The sequence below is a fragment of the Artibeus jamaicensis genome, unplaced genomic scaffold, assembly GCF_021234435.1.
Source record: "Artibeus jamaicensis isolate MK-2021 breed Jamaican fruit bat unplaced genomic scaffold, CSHL_Jam_final contig_1127, whole genome shotgun sequence".
In the NCBI taxonomy this organism is placed as follows: Eukaryota; Metazoa; Chordata; class Mammalia; order Chiroptera; family Phyllostomidae; genus Artibeus; species Artibeus jamaicensis.
In genome coordinates, this window is record NW_026521219.1 from 3,344,998 (window position 1) to 3,359,993 (window position 14,996).

The following is a 14,996-nucleotide window of genomic DNA, read 5'->3' on the forward strand; positions in this document are numbered from 1 at the left end:
CCAATACTTTCCCATGGCCCCTCCTGTCTTCCCCAGCAACCACCATTCTACTCCCCTGAGTTCCACCTTTTTAAATTCCATACATAAATGAGATTATTTGGTATTTGTCTTTTTGTGTTTAGCTTATTTCACACGGCATAATGTCCTCCAGGTTCATCCATGTTGTTGCAAATGACAGGACTTTCTTATTTGGGGAGACTGAATAGCATTCTATGCTCTCTATATATCACGTTTTCTTTGTCCATTCACCTAACAGTGGACACTTAAGTCTGGTCAGCCATTTTCTTTCAGTAGAAACACACATTTAAGTTGGTGTGAAGAGAATTTTATTCTGATATCTTCCAAAGGACTACCCACTGAGGCATCTGCAGAACTTTGTGCTATAACTGTACTCTCTATTTTCAAAGCTGTAGCAGTTATTGCTGTATCCGCACCCCCCCCCCCGCCATGTGAGGGGCACCGAGGAGACCTGTGGTGGTCTTCATAGATACACATGTATTAGAAGCCTGTACATGTGCTTTTTTCATTACTTTCTAACACTCCCCAAAGCTGTGTCTCATTTAAAAAAAATCATCTATGTTGAAGACAACACATGCAATCTGTTCCTACCAACTCCACCCTGATAACAATCTTTCTTCCCTACCATGGTCCTCGAGCTTGCTCTCCTGAGTTTTTTCTCTTCCACCACAGGGTTCAAGTTTCTTCCTTTACTTCCCTTTTTTCCCCACTTAGAGGCCTATACCCAAAGGCTGCCTAACTTTCCAAACAATGTCCTATCAGCACCGTACCTTCAGTATTAGTGGTAGGAAACTAAGGGGTGGGTAGGTGTGTAAGACTGTGAGGAAAAGAGGAGAATGATTTTCCTCTGAACAGCCTCCTCACTCTGAGAGATCTGGGTGGCCTCAGCACAAAGCCGGATTCTCAAATTAAAATTTGACAGTGGAAAACCACAGTCCTTCCACTGCCTCATTTTTCAGAGAAGCAGTGGTAGTGGTGATGGCTGCCTGGCTGCCAGTTCCAAATGAGCACGTGGATGGTGCTTGCAGTGGCACCCAGCATGGCTGTGTGAAGCCATACTGGGTGGACCTGAGGGGCCCACTGAGGCTTCTGTGGTAGCAACAGCAGTGAGTCATCCGTCATCACTTCTTGGTTGTGGTATTTTGGGTTTTGTTTTCCAATTGAATAGACTGACTTTTGCAATCTTACTATTTTCCTTTATTGTGAAATAAGAATGCAAAACAACTAATTCCAGTTTCAAGAGTCATAAAAAAAAACCAACTGTGGTACATTTACACAATGGAATACTACGCAGCAGAAAGAAAGAGGAGCTCCTACCCTTTGCGATAGCATGGATGGAACTGGAGAGCATTATGCTAAGTGAAATAAGCCAGGTAGTGAAAGACAAATACCATATGATCTCGCCTACAAGTGGAACCTAATCAGCAAAACAAACAAGCAGGCAAAATATAACCAGAGGCATTAAAATTAAGAACAAACTGATAGTAACCAGAGGGGAGGTGGGAGGGGATAATAGGGGGGAAGGGGGAAAGGGTTGTCAGGAACATGTATAAAGGACACATGAACAAAGCCAAAAGGGGGTAGGATCAAGGGTGAGAACGGGGATGGCTAGGGTGGGTGGGGAATGGTGGGGGGAAAATGGAGATAACTGTACTCGAACAACAATAAAAATGTGAAAAAAGTCATAAAAATGCATATATATGTCTACACCCATGTGTATATACAGATAGATTATAGATATATAGACATATATCATCTCCTGGTACCAGACTCCCAGAAAATACTGTTTTCTCTTTGACCTCTCTTCTTCCCAAACTCAAAAATAAACATAGGAGCAAGTAAAATCCATTGGCACATCATCCATTTGGAATTGTCTGGGCCACTCTCTGCTGCATCTGAATGACCTCCCTCTTCTGTGCAGTGGTGTCTGGGATATATTAAGGGTAACAAGTCAATGTTGTTAGTGGCAGCTATCACAGTGCTGGCCCTCTGTGACTTGCTGCAGGTCATGTTGTAACTTTTGATGAGTCAGAATACAGAATACTCTCAGACTGTTGTCTGAACCACAGGACACCGAGAAGTCATTCGTTTCTTTGTTCTCAGCAACTCTAAAATCACATGAAAATATTCATGATTTTCTATGAAACCAAGTATTTCTTAATATTGAATAGAGCACAGAGGCCACGTCTACTGTGCTTCTCGTTTACTTATCCTAGAAAAGGCTAGATTTCCTGCACTGTTTTCATAATGCCAAGAGCAAAGCTGAAAGCTCCCACAAATGAGCAAAATCCTTACTAAATGCCAGTTGTCTGTCCATCACCAAGACCTAGAAGTGGTCTTGATGTACAGACGAGGTGCTGACTTCAAAACAAGTGCCCAGAAACGAAGACCACTCTCAGTTACATAAAACCTGCCGCATTACAAAGATTTTACTTTTAGAATTTAAAACAATTCGGTAAAATTCTTAAACCTCTTACTATTCAGCTAAAATTCCTTTTATAGACTTCTTTTTCCAAATCTGATAAATTAGGACATCTTCCCAAATTAAAATTTCAGAGACTCTCCTAAAGTCCCTGCCACTTAGCTGCATAGGCTTTGGGACTGATCTGACACTGGCCAGTGCACTGATGACAGTTTTCAGTCTCCCACAAAATCCGTGAACTCTGCTTCCAAGCCACGCAAATGAATCATGGAGGTTTCTAATAAACAGCAGCAATGTGGTATCATTTTTGGCACAATTTTAGCTTTCCCAAGAAAACATACTCGATCTCCTGGAGGTCCCATTGGTCCTGGTGGGCCAGGTAGTCCTGGGGTTCCCTGCGCAAAAAGAAAAAACAAGTGAAACACTGTGATATACTTCCTGTGTGGGAAAAGATACTTGTTCTTCTCCCAAAACATTTTTTTAAAAAAAAGAGAGTTCAGGGGGCTCTGAAAAGAAACAGAAAACCAGAACCAAGCAAAATGTCAGTCATAGAGTACATACCTGGTCATCCAGCAGGTACCTGAACTGACCAACGCAAACTTGAAAATGAAGACGAGAATATGAAATGAAAACAGCGTGAAGGACGTAGCCAGGCTTCCGCTTTACCGCCTGGCCTGGGCGCACCTTCTGGGGCACCACAAAGGCGGCTTTTCAAATAACACTTGACAAGTGAAAGAAAAGGCAACATCAAGAACAACTCACTGCTCGGCCTGGAAGTCCTGGCTCTCCGGCCTCACCCTTCATCCCTTGGCGACCCTAGAGAAAGCAGTGGGAAAACAGTTCCCAGGCGTTTACAGAGATTAAGTGAAAACGGAAGGCATGAGTCATCTCTGAAATCTCCATCACTTCACAAATCCAACATAAAAATATTTTTGAAGGGAGATGAATAAATCATTTTTTGTACTGATGCTCACCTTCTAAATTACAAATGCCATATTATAATTACCACTTACTGTTATGGGATAATTTTACATAATTATGGAATAATATACCTGCTTTAAAAGAACATTACTTAACGTAAGAAATTTTCATAGAAATATAATTTGAAGAAAAAATCTACTTTGTAGTTAATATATTTAATTTGGTGCTCATTTTAATAGTCAATAAAATGTTCTAAGAAAATAACATAATTTGTTATTTATAACAACATGCTTAAAGACACTCGTTACAAAGGCAAAGCTGAATTAATTAAAACTGAGCCCTGACTGGTGTGGCTCAGTGGTGTGGCTCCATGGATTGAAAGGCCGCTGGTTCAATTCCTAGCCAGGGCACATGCCTGGGTTGTGGGCCAGGTCCCTGATTCAGGGGCATGCAAAAGGCAACTGATGGATATTTATCTTGCCCATCAATGTTTCTCTTCCTCTCTTTCTCCTTCCCTTCCCCTCTCTCTAGAAATAAATCAATAAATCTTTAACTACAATTGATAAACTTCGCAGTGATAGTCAAAAAAGTTTTACCTAAAGCTTTCCTCTGGACATGACAAACTAAAGGTATTAGATGCACTCAACCCTCTTGAACAAGAGAGCGCTATTCCTTTACATGTTTCATTTTTAGCTGTGTCTGATGTAGATTTTCTTGAATGACAAAAAGATACTTGTCCTTTTAAAAGGGAGTTTAAACTTAGATTTAAGAACTATGCAATTATCGTATTCTTGCACATATATTGTATTTGTTTTACCGTAAGATATAGAAAAAAAGTTAGTTAGATAACATATGAGCCTTAAAAGGTAAAACATTTTTGTAACTTCAGATTAGCATTTGAACAAAAGGTAAAGATTTTGCTTAAAAGTTTCTAAAGAAGTAATAACCTAGATAAATAACAAAAGCTTATCTTGAGGTCATAAATATTTGAAAAGGATGCCAGGGCTCCCACAGACTGGAAGCAATTTCAAAGCTCTCAGGATGTTGAGGAATATATTAATTATTTATTTTTAAAAATTGTTTAGGTCAAATAAATAGCAGTGACTTTTTCTACAATTATATAGTATTACATACACTATTTACATATATGAAATCAGAGTCATCATAGGAAGTTATCTCAATGACTAAAAGTTCTCAGAGAAAACATTAGAATTTAGCAAATATAGTAAAACATGTTCCAGTTACGCTCAATGTCAATTTACTCTCTTCACTTAGTACAGAAAGTCTTTGTGCTTACTTGCTCTCCTGGGATAGAGAGTCCATTCGGTCCCTGGGGGCCGGGAGGACCCTGGGGGCCAGGAGGACCTGCATCTCCACGAGGGCCAGGGGGCCCCTGAAATACACAGGAAAGAAACAACCACAGTGATGTCATGTTCATCCAGCGCTAACATCCAGTCTAAAAACAGCCTCTGTAACTCTGAGACACCAGCCATATAATTCTTCATATAAGAACCATTGGAAAATGGAATACATTTATAATAATATTTAAGTTTCCAAAAGTCCTAGTAAAAGTGAATTTTTTGAAGAAGTAAAATGTATTGAATTGAATATTCAGATATGTATATTCATGAGATCAAAGTTCAAATGTTATTGGGTTCGATTTATTTTAAGCTAGTCCTGATTTCTCCTAGACTTGGGCTTATTTCTGGAACCTACATAGATATGAGTCAAGCAAGGAAAAAACAGCTTCCCCCCCCCCAGTAGAAACTCTATGTTGGAGCTCCTTTGCAATGTATGTGGGTGAAAAAGGCAGAAACTTGTGGTCAAGACATACCTGGGTTAGCACTCCAGCCTCACCCTTTCCTAACTGGGTTAGCTTTTCATTAGCAATATTATGACACGTCTATACATTATCTTCATAATATATTCCCTGTAAAAAGCTGGAGTTGTTTTACGGAAACCCAGTGTGAAACTGGTAAATGGGGCTGGTCCCCCCAGGGAGCCCATATGTGTCTGCTGAGCTCTTTCTTTCTCTGAGCCGGAGAAAACAAAGCAGCAGAACTGTTCCTGACCCTCTCCAGCGGGACTGCTCCCTCGGCGGTCTTCTGACTGACAGCCCCATCAGCCCTCCGCTTCCGTGTTACAGCAGAGCCCACAGCTGCTTCTGCACGTTCCCATGTGCAGCTCCTACAGCAGTGAGATGCCCTGTACTTTTCTTTTCTCTGAGCCATCATTTTGACACCCAAAGAGAAGACAGAGTTCATCATATTGTCACACTAAACATTAACTAACTTGCTCAAGGTCACATACCCCCTTAGCAGAAATTTGGACCACCAGACCTCAACATATAGATGAAAATATAAATTCACTTTAAAATGTACTCACAATTGCCCCATTGATGCCTCTTTCACCTCTGGGACCTTTAGCGCCAGGTCCTCCCTAAAATACATAGTAAGAGCACATTTTAGGGTGAATGTAAGGAAAGTAGAAAGAAGTTGATATCTAAAAATTGTTTCAAGAAGCAGTGCACTCTCCAAGCAATCAACGAATCTGCAGCTACGACAAAATACTGAAGTATTAGGTTGGTCAAAAAGTCCATTTAGTCTTTTCCATAAAATAAAAGACACATTTTTTTTAATTTTCACCAATGACTTTATTGATTTGGATATTTTGAGTATCTTGGCTATCTCCCCCATGGTATAACATTGATTGTTCTCAATTAATGTCTCAACTTGACCACTATCAACTTCAAATGGTTGACCATGGAGCATTGTCCAGTGAGAAATCTCCAGCATGAAACTTCACAAACCACTTTTAACACATTCAATCAGTCACAGCACCTTCTCTATACACTGCACAAATCTTGTTTTGCATTTTGGTTGCATTTTCACCTTTCTTGAAATAATAAAGCATAATATGCTGAAAATATTGCATATTTTCTTCCATCTTCAATATTAAATGGCTACACAAAAATTCACCAATTTTAATAAGTTTTTTTTAAATGTATGACGCTGATATGACAGCTGTCACAATACAATCTAACAAAATTGTTCTGAATGAAGTTAAAGACAATGAAGTGCCACTAGAGCCATCTTACGGGAAAAAAACAAACTTTTTGGCCAACCCAATAAATACTTTACGTTATACAAATATGTGGAAAGGGGGAATTTCAAAGTTTTGTACATCCTAAGTATCTCATTTTTACATTCTGAACTCTTCTTGTGGGAAAATCTTGAAGTTCATTTTAAAATGAGGTTTACTGGAAAAAGCAAGCATTACCTAAATACAGCAAAGAGATAAATTGGCTTTGGAATTATCTGACTGCATTCTTCAGAGAAAATAAAATGCAAAAAGAAAATTATATTAAAACTCTCAGAATCTCAGAATACATAGTTTAGTAACAGGGATTCAGAGACTACTGAACAAAGAATAAATACGATAATGACATTCAATAATGTTATCTTACAATAAGAGGAAAAAAGTCTCTTCTTCTCAAAAACATCTAAGTCATACTGGGATATAATTTTATGATTATAAATATAAATCAGGTAAATCACTATTAACAGAAATTATGGTAATTCCAGTGACAGCTGCTTTGTAATTAACCTAAAATTAATTTACATTATTTGCTATAACACAAGTATAGTAAAATTGGGTATTCTGAGAATCTCTGAGCTGTTCCTATGTTAACTATTTTCTTAAAAGAGGCCAATAGGACCTAGAGGTCTCACTATCATTTCACAAAACCAGTCCAGGTCAGATATTGGATTGACTAGATCAAAGGGTTCCACGTTGATTAATGAGTTATATCACTGAAATCTTCAATGTGTTGCCTTGCACTTTCTTGGCCCCCCTTCCCCCATGAATAAATCTAGTCACTATCTTCTCATACAAGTTATTCAATATCCCAGCACTTTCACCCAGAGTTTGTGACACCATCACATATGTAACATCTTCATATGTTGTTCTCATGAGATGTCCGCTACATAAGGTACATATATCCTTGTTCTAAAGAACTTGTTCCTGGTCAATCACTCAACTGTGGCTCCATAACATACATAAAAGACACTTTCAGGAGATGCAAGGAATTTTCATATGTGATTATAGATGGAAACCCAGACTCACATCCTTAAGAAAAAAGCTCTTGAATACTAAACCATTATCATTCATTCCTGCATGTTTAGAGAACTGTGTTCACATTTTCTTCTTGATTTACTCCATTTCAGATTTCAAAACAGACCACAAAAGTGGTCTGCAACATGGCTTGCTCTGCTCCAGAAAACATGGATGGCTAGAAGCATTTTATGCAAAAGAATGGTTCTGCCAAAGTTTTATCAGAAAAAATAGCACTGTTTCAGTGTCTTACAGCAGGGCCTGGTGGTCCCGGAGGTCCAACGCTGTCCTGAGTACATGTACAGGCATTTGGAAATGCCGGGCATTTTGCTTCATCTCTCTGAAATTTTGAAAAGAATAGTTACCTAACAAATTGAGGGTAAAAATGACTGCATTTTCTATCTCCTTTTATCCTATTTACACAAGGAAATCTGTTTCCCAACTTGTAGAAATAATTTTTAGTTACCATTATAAGTAGTTTTATGTTGAATCTTACTTTGCTTGTTTATATCTTTATTTTATAACTTACTTTGGAAATCTCACATAAAAAAGAAATGTTTACAAAACACTGGGACCAATGGCCATTTAATCAAATTTTGTCTGGTGTTAGAGAAATGCTGAGTATCTCAGATATCAGTGCCCATTTCATTTAGAATAAAGTCTAATATCCTTTCCATGACCTACAAGGCCTTACACACTCTGCAAACCAGCCCACCACCACCTGGGCCATCACTTTGCCTACCACCTTCCCCTCTCCCATTCACTCTGCTCCCCCCCCCCAGTCTCATTAATATTACTCAGATACTTAGGGCACATTTGTGCCTCAGGGACTTTGAATTTATAGCTCTCTCTGGCTATAATTTCTCCATTACCCACATCATTATCTCCCTCACTCCAGTCTGGTCTCTTCTTAAATCTCACCTTATCACTGAAGGCTGATGGTACTTACTGGCTATGTATCCCTTTACTCTAATTTTTTTCCTCCTAGGACTTTTCACTCTATAACACAGTACATATCTACTTGTCAATTCTATCCCCTTGCATTTCACTAGAATACTTACTTTTCATTGCTATGACCCTAACACACAGAAGAGTGTCTGGCTTATACTAGGTGCTCAATAAATATTTGTTGAATAAACAATGCACACTCGTTGTGTGGATGTATGTAGTTCATTGCTTGGTAAATGCTTCAAATCCATCATCACCAACTTTTTAACCATTACCACTTACACAGATACTATGGGGATGAAGCATCATCTCAAAAATAAATATGGTTCATCACAGACTTTAGCTCTCCAAAGGGGTGATGACTTATTCTGTAAAATGCTGAGGTTTTATAATCAATAGGAGGGATTTATAACCAGCGGGTGTATCATACATGCTGGCTCAGCAGGACTTTTCTAACTATGTGTAATCACTCTGGGAGAATCTCCAGATGTGTTTGTGCATTCCTGGCTTCCAAGGTTGGGGTCACTGGCCTGAGCTCTGGTAGCTCATTAGCAAGCACACGATGCATGCATCCTGGATTGGAAATTGCTGAGTTCTACTTCCTTTCCCAGACCATCTGCATCCACATCCCTTACTCTGGGGGGACTGTTAAAACTGCAACAGATTTCATTCCCTTTACTTACCTTAGAGGGAATGTCACAGCATCTGTCTCTACTGGTCCACACCGGACTGCAGACAATATCGAAATTCTGGATTTGGAACTGCAAACAACCAACAGCAACATCAGCTAAAGATGCATGAGAAACATTTTATATTAACGTTTCTGCATTTTAACTTTTGCCAGCTTCTCACGTAAACTGTCTCAGGGGTGGGAACCCTTTGAGAGTAACGTGATCCTTACTTCATAAGGAAAGAACATAAGAACCTGTGCCTAGGAGAAAGACACAGAAACGCAAAAGCACATGTGAAATCCCCACTTCTGATTCACTTCCTTGCCTAAAATGAAATGCTTGAGGGTTTTTTTCAGTGAATATTACTTCTTTATTTGAGGATTCAGTTCATTAAGAATTTGAAAACAACAGACATTTAAACAACTTTTGAGAGTTTACCCTTGTAGAAAAGTAAAATTTCAAAAGCCATTCTGCATTTATTCTGAAACAAATGTTCCTCTTCTCATAAATTCTTACCTCGGCCTAACTAATCATTTTTATGATTATCCTCAACTTAACTATTTCAGTACAATAGAGTCCTCCCTTGGTATTCGCAGACGATTTGGTTCCAGGAACCCATCGACCCCGACCCACAGATACTGAAACCCAAAGGCATTCAAGTCACTTACTTAAAATGAACTAGTATTTGTGCATAACCTACATACACCCTCCAGTATACTTTAAATCATCTGTTGGTTACTTATAATCATGAATACAATGTAAATTCTATACAAATAGTTGTCATACTGTATTGATTAGGGATCAGCTTTTTGGAATTTTTAAAAATTATTTTCAACCCTCAGGTAGTTGAATCCACGGATACATAATCCACAAATACAGAGGGCCAAATGTATAGATTTCCTATCTTTGTACATTTAAAAAATAGAGCTCTTTTAACAAAAAGGAAAAGACAGTTTAGATATAACCATTATTTTATAACCCTGATTTTGTTGTTCTATTGAAATACTAAAACCAATGTTCAATAAAATATCTTGCTCTTGTGTTTACATGTGGAATAAAAATTTCACTTTTGCATCTAAAAGAAATTTCTATGGAAGAAAACTAAAGTAAATATGATTAAAATAACAGAAGCCAAAGATAGTAGACTCGTTCTCAGAGTACTGTTATTATTGATCGACATTTGATATGAACTTAATTAACCTGGTAGAGTGAAACCCTCAGTTTTAAATTTTGTTACTAGACAGAACTGTAAACAGCGCTGTTATGCTCCTGCCTCAAAATGAGACGGCGAAGCGTGTGAGGAATGCGGTCAGCCAGCCGCTCCGCCGCGTGGGTCTCCCTCTGAGCGCCGCAGCCTCTGCGAGGAAGCACGGGCTCCAGAGGTGTCACGGCCAATGTCCACAGATGCTAAAGTCCTGACTGCACAAATTTGTATTAATAATTACTCTCTTTGAAGAACCCCAGAAAAAAAGAATTATTTTAGATTTCACTGATTGTCCTGGCAGCAATTAGTGTTGTGCTGTCCAATTTGATCCCGTTTCAAGATGACTACATGATGTTCTCTGTTGCCTTGACATCTTGTTTCGCTTTAAGGAATAAAGTACATTATTACTGTACTTGAAAAATAACTACATAAAATTTTAAACAAATAAAGTACATTATTATATTCTTTTGGTAGCATATTTTCTAATGTAACTTTTCCAATGTTTCAATCTGAACAAGAAATTTAACAATTTAAAACTTATTGAGAAAAAAATTCACTTGTTACTTAAAAAATGCCATTTCAATATTAATGCAAGGCACCAAGAAAAATGAAAATGTGTTACTTACTGTGGCTGATTTCCTCTCCCCTTTAAGTAGTTTTCCAAGGATTTCATAACCATCAGTTGTGATATTTCCAGCTTCCTTGATGTCTTTTTCTATAATTTCATAGCAGTCGACGTAAATCTTAACACTTTTTGAGGTCACTACAATATGAACCTAAAAAAATCATGTCTCCATTACAAATTTTCTGCCACCAAAAAACAACTTCTTTATATTTCATATCACAGGTTTAAAAATATATTCTTTAAGCTATTCTCATCCCAAACAAATGTCTTAGACTAAAAATCCAAGAGCAGGTTGCGATGTCACATCCTTTATTATCATCAAATCAAATGACTCATGTAGCCTCTCCAGGTCGCAGTTTCCTTCCTCCTCGTGTGCGTGCATAATGTCTTACTTTCCCACCATGTACTCTTACTGAGATGACCAGGGATATAATATCATGGATGAGATGACTCTGTAAACTAAAACTATTCACATAAAAGTTAGTAAATTAGTAATATTATTTTCAGCAAAAAGGAGCCTCAGTTGTCTTCCAATAACTTTGCTAAATTGAATTTTTAATTCATATCCTAATTTCAGCCAAAAAGAACCTCCATACCATATAAATACCAAACATAGTAAGAGATAGCATATATATCTCCTATGGAGATTCAGGTCTGGAAATCAATAGGCTCAAGATTCAATTTCCTTCTAAGTAAACAATCTTATGTTGATTTATTTCTTCCTAATATTGAGGATACTCAAGGTCTTAAGAAATCTATCAGTAGAGATAATTAATAAAACATTCATATTTCAACAATGTAAAGAATGGTTGCAGGTAATCTTTGAGTTTATAGTTCTGCTGATAGTTTCTACTTAATCACAGCACAAATACTCATGTAAGCACTTAATGATTATTTTGAAAAGTCTGGCTCCAAGTTAAAAGAACAGAAATTCTCTTAAATAGTTTGAATCAATAAGCATAATGATCTCTAGAGATTTTTTTAAACAGTAAGTTTTTTTCTACAGAGAATCACCACCAAAGCACTAATTTAGTGCATCTGGAAGTAGTAAATATAAATTGCATACTGCATTTATATAAAAGTAATACAGATCTTACTAAAAATAAAGAAACTTTATATGCCCACAGCACAATCATCTAATATTGAATTCACGAAAACCATCAAATGAGCATTCCCAAGATATTTATTATCTAATAAGAACTAAAGCTTATATGTTGGCTGTTGCATGAACAATCTCAGAGGCAAATATTACAAAGTATTTGAGAAAATTATAGTACACAGGAACATTATTTCTAATTCAAAATCTTAAATTTGTAATAAAACTATTCCAAATACACTGGTCATTCAATGTCAACCATATGAAGCAGATGCTAAAAATGTATTTTGCTACAATCTCTTCCACATGTTTTCATGCATTTTAAACACATGCATAATCATAATTCAGAGTGGGCCCTTCATCTGTATATCATTGTTCTAAGAATGTAGGGACTATTTCCCAACTATGAAACATTGTTGGTCACAGACCAGCAGAAAGAAATAGGGACATTCTTGCCAATTCATCTCCTGTCCTGAGCTCTGCCATTACCAAAATTTTATTTTTCATCTATTCCTCTTTTTCTTTATATTATAAATTTCTCACTTGGAACTATGTTATTTGTTACAACAGAATGGAGACAAAAAAAAAAAACTTTCCAAGACAATTTTTGAGAAACAATAGCAGTCTGCCATTCCCCACCTAAGTTCTTTTAACCTACCCTCTCTTTCCCAAGAGCCCCCTGCATGTCATTTTCACTCATTTCCTGCTATTGGAGTATCACTCATTAACCCAAGGAATGAAGGATTTGGGTTCCTGGATTAAATGGAAAATGAAAGAAGAGTGTTTGAATTCTTGAATCAGTAAAGAATATAAATAGCCAACAGTGCTTGAACTTGGTACTTGAATGGATAGAATAAGAGTAGGTTAAAAGAATGAGATAAGGAAAAGGAAGAGGAAGAAAAAGAGTATAGTGAAAAAGCAGAGGAGGAACTAGTAAAAGAAATACATACGTTATGGAAAAAGGTAGAGAATTTGAGGAGAGAACAGAGCTTATAAGAAGAAAAACATAATACAAACACCTTTCTATAAAGGCAAATAAAAAAGTATTACCAAAAATTATGTTCATTTGCAATACCGACTGTCACTATAGACCTCAACAAAATACTGAGAATGAAGCATTCAATAAAAGTTTGAAATTAACAAAATAGCCCTGGCTAGTGTGGCTCAGTGGATTGAGCATCAGCCTGTAAACCAAGGGATGACTGGTTTGATTCCCAGTCAGGGCACATGCCTGGGTTGCTGGCCAGGTCCCCAGTAGAGAGTGCACAAGAGGCAACCACACATTGATGTTTCTTTCCCTCTTTCTCCCTCCCTTCCCCTCTGCCTATAAATAAATAAATAAATAAATATATATATATATATATATGCATTATTTGAAATAAATAAATAGTTATAAGTTGACTAACAAAAAATTAAATTTCTAAATCTGCAGTGGGTATGGAAGAAAAAACAAAATAGTTCTTTTTAGCAAATTACTCAAATGTAAGTTAATAGGTTTATCAATGAGCCAAAAAGCTTCATAATAACTTTGCCAGATTCAACATCTATTATCAGATAAGGAGCAGTTGAAGCTAATATTTATCAAAGTAGAATTTGCTTTCCCAGTGAAACATTTACTTTACTGCACTTCACCATAAAAGTCAATAAACTGGTAAGAGGATATGCCATTATACTCAAAGATCATTGTTTTTCCTTCATTGTATCTTGCTTCTCACTAATGTTCACACCATGAAGCTTCTTTGAGTTTGAGGAGTCATTTGCCATCTTTACTAAGAATCTAATTCATGAAAAAGAAAAACATTCTGAAAAGAAATGAAATATTCACGAACAGAATCAGCAAAAAAGACAGCTAAATCTACTCAAATATAGGAAAGTTCTTCCATTTTCACTTGAGCATCAGATTAAACTGGAAATATTTGTATTCTATGTATGGGACTAATTTTCTGAGTGCCACACTAGAGGACTTTTAGAGCACTAGCGGATCCAGAGGTATTCTGCCTGCTAACTAAATGGATGAAGAAATACTATTAAAAAGTCCATTCCTAACCTAGATTGTTCTTTTCCTTTCTACTATTCCAAACCTCAGTACCCTTAGTTGTCAATTAACCTTGAAAAACATTAGAAAGTCTCTATTATCCTTGGATGTTAACATACAAAAAACCAAGATGAACAAATATAGACAATCACCTAAGAATGCACCTTAGAACTTTTAATAAGATATTTTAGAAATTTAATAGTGTGTTCATGTAAAAATTAATCCTATAAACACTTATCCTCATTGCTTTGGTAGGTACTAGTAACTTACATTGGCATGTCTGCCACCTCACAGTGAACAAAATCAAGGAGAAGCGGCTCCATAAAATAATAATTCTATTAATTAAAATATAATAAAAAAGTAAGCTTTAGAAATGAAAAGATGTAATGGTTCACAATGAAATGGTAGATAGAAGAAAATAAGCATTCTTCTTGTATTTGAAAAGATATTAGCATAAGATTTTTATTTTTAAAAGATATAGCTATAATCCTATCAATTTAACATGATATTTTAATGAGTAATAAAGTAATTTAAAATTTTAAGTCATATTCTTTTTTCTGTAACTCAATGATCTTTTTACCTTATGAAAACTTCCATAAAATAATGTCTTCACTTCTTCTGTGTCAAACGTAACAGTCTGTACTTCACCTCTTGTATCCTTGTTGAAGAATGATAATGTCTTGCTAGAAGCTATAATCAACACATAATTGTTACTAAGTCACGTGCATGGTATACTTTATATTGAAAGTATTAACAGATGACACTTTCTGGTAAGGTGTTTAAAAATTCAATAATTTTAGTTGAGATAAAACATAATTAGAATATTTACTAATATGTTGTAGTCTTAAAACTTTAAACATAAAAGCATATATCAAGTAATATATGAGTATAAAGAGTGGGTCGAAAGTAGGTTTACAGTTGTTCATATAGAAAATAATATAAT

General features: G+C 36.5%; 1 protein-coding gene across 3 annotated transcripts in view; it reads right to left on the reverse strand.

The window, feature by feature from the left end:
* The window catches only part of COL12A1 (collagen type XII alpha 1 chain), a 116,029-nt gene that overhangs the window by 13,761 nt on the left and 87,272 nt on the right, over positions 1 to 14,996 (reverse strand). For all 3 annotated transcript variants that reach the window (XM_053664059.1, XM_053664063.1, XM_053664067.1), the window contains exons 51-58: positions 14,634 to 14,743; positions 10,924 to 11,073; positions 9,106 to 9,183; positions 7,728 to 7,814; positions 5,747 to 5,800; positions 4,659 to 4,754; positions 3,203 to 3,256; positions 2,782 to 2,835 (exon numbers count right to left, since the gene is read on the reverse strand). In XM_053664059.1, the coding sequence (XP_053520034.1) occupies positions 2,782 to 2,835; positions 3,203 to 3,256; positions 4,659 to 4,754; positions 5,747 to 5,800; positions 7,728 to 7,814; positions 9,106 to 9,183; positions 10,924 to 11,073; positions 14,634 to 14,743 (683 nt within the window). The remainder of the gene's footprint in view (positions 1 to 2,781; positions 2,836 to 3,202; positions 3,257 to 4,658; positions 4,755 to 5,746; positions 5,801 to 7,727; positions 7,815 to 9,105; positions 9,184 to 10,923; positions 11,074 to 14,633; positions 14,744 to 14,996) is intronic.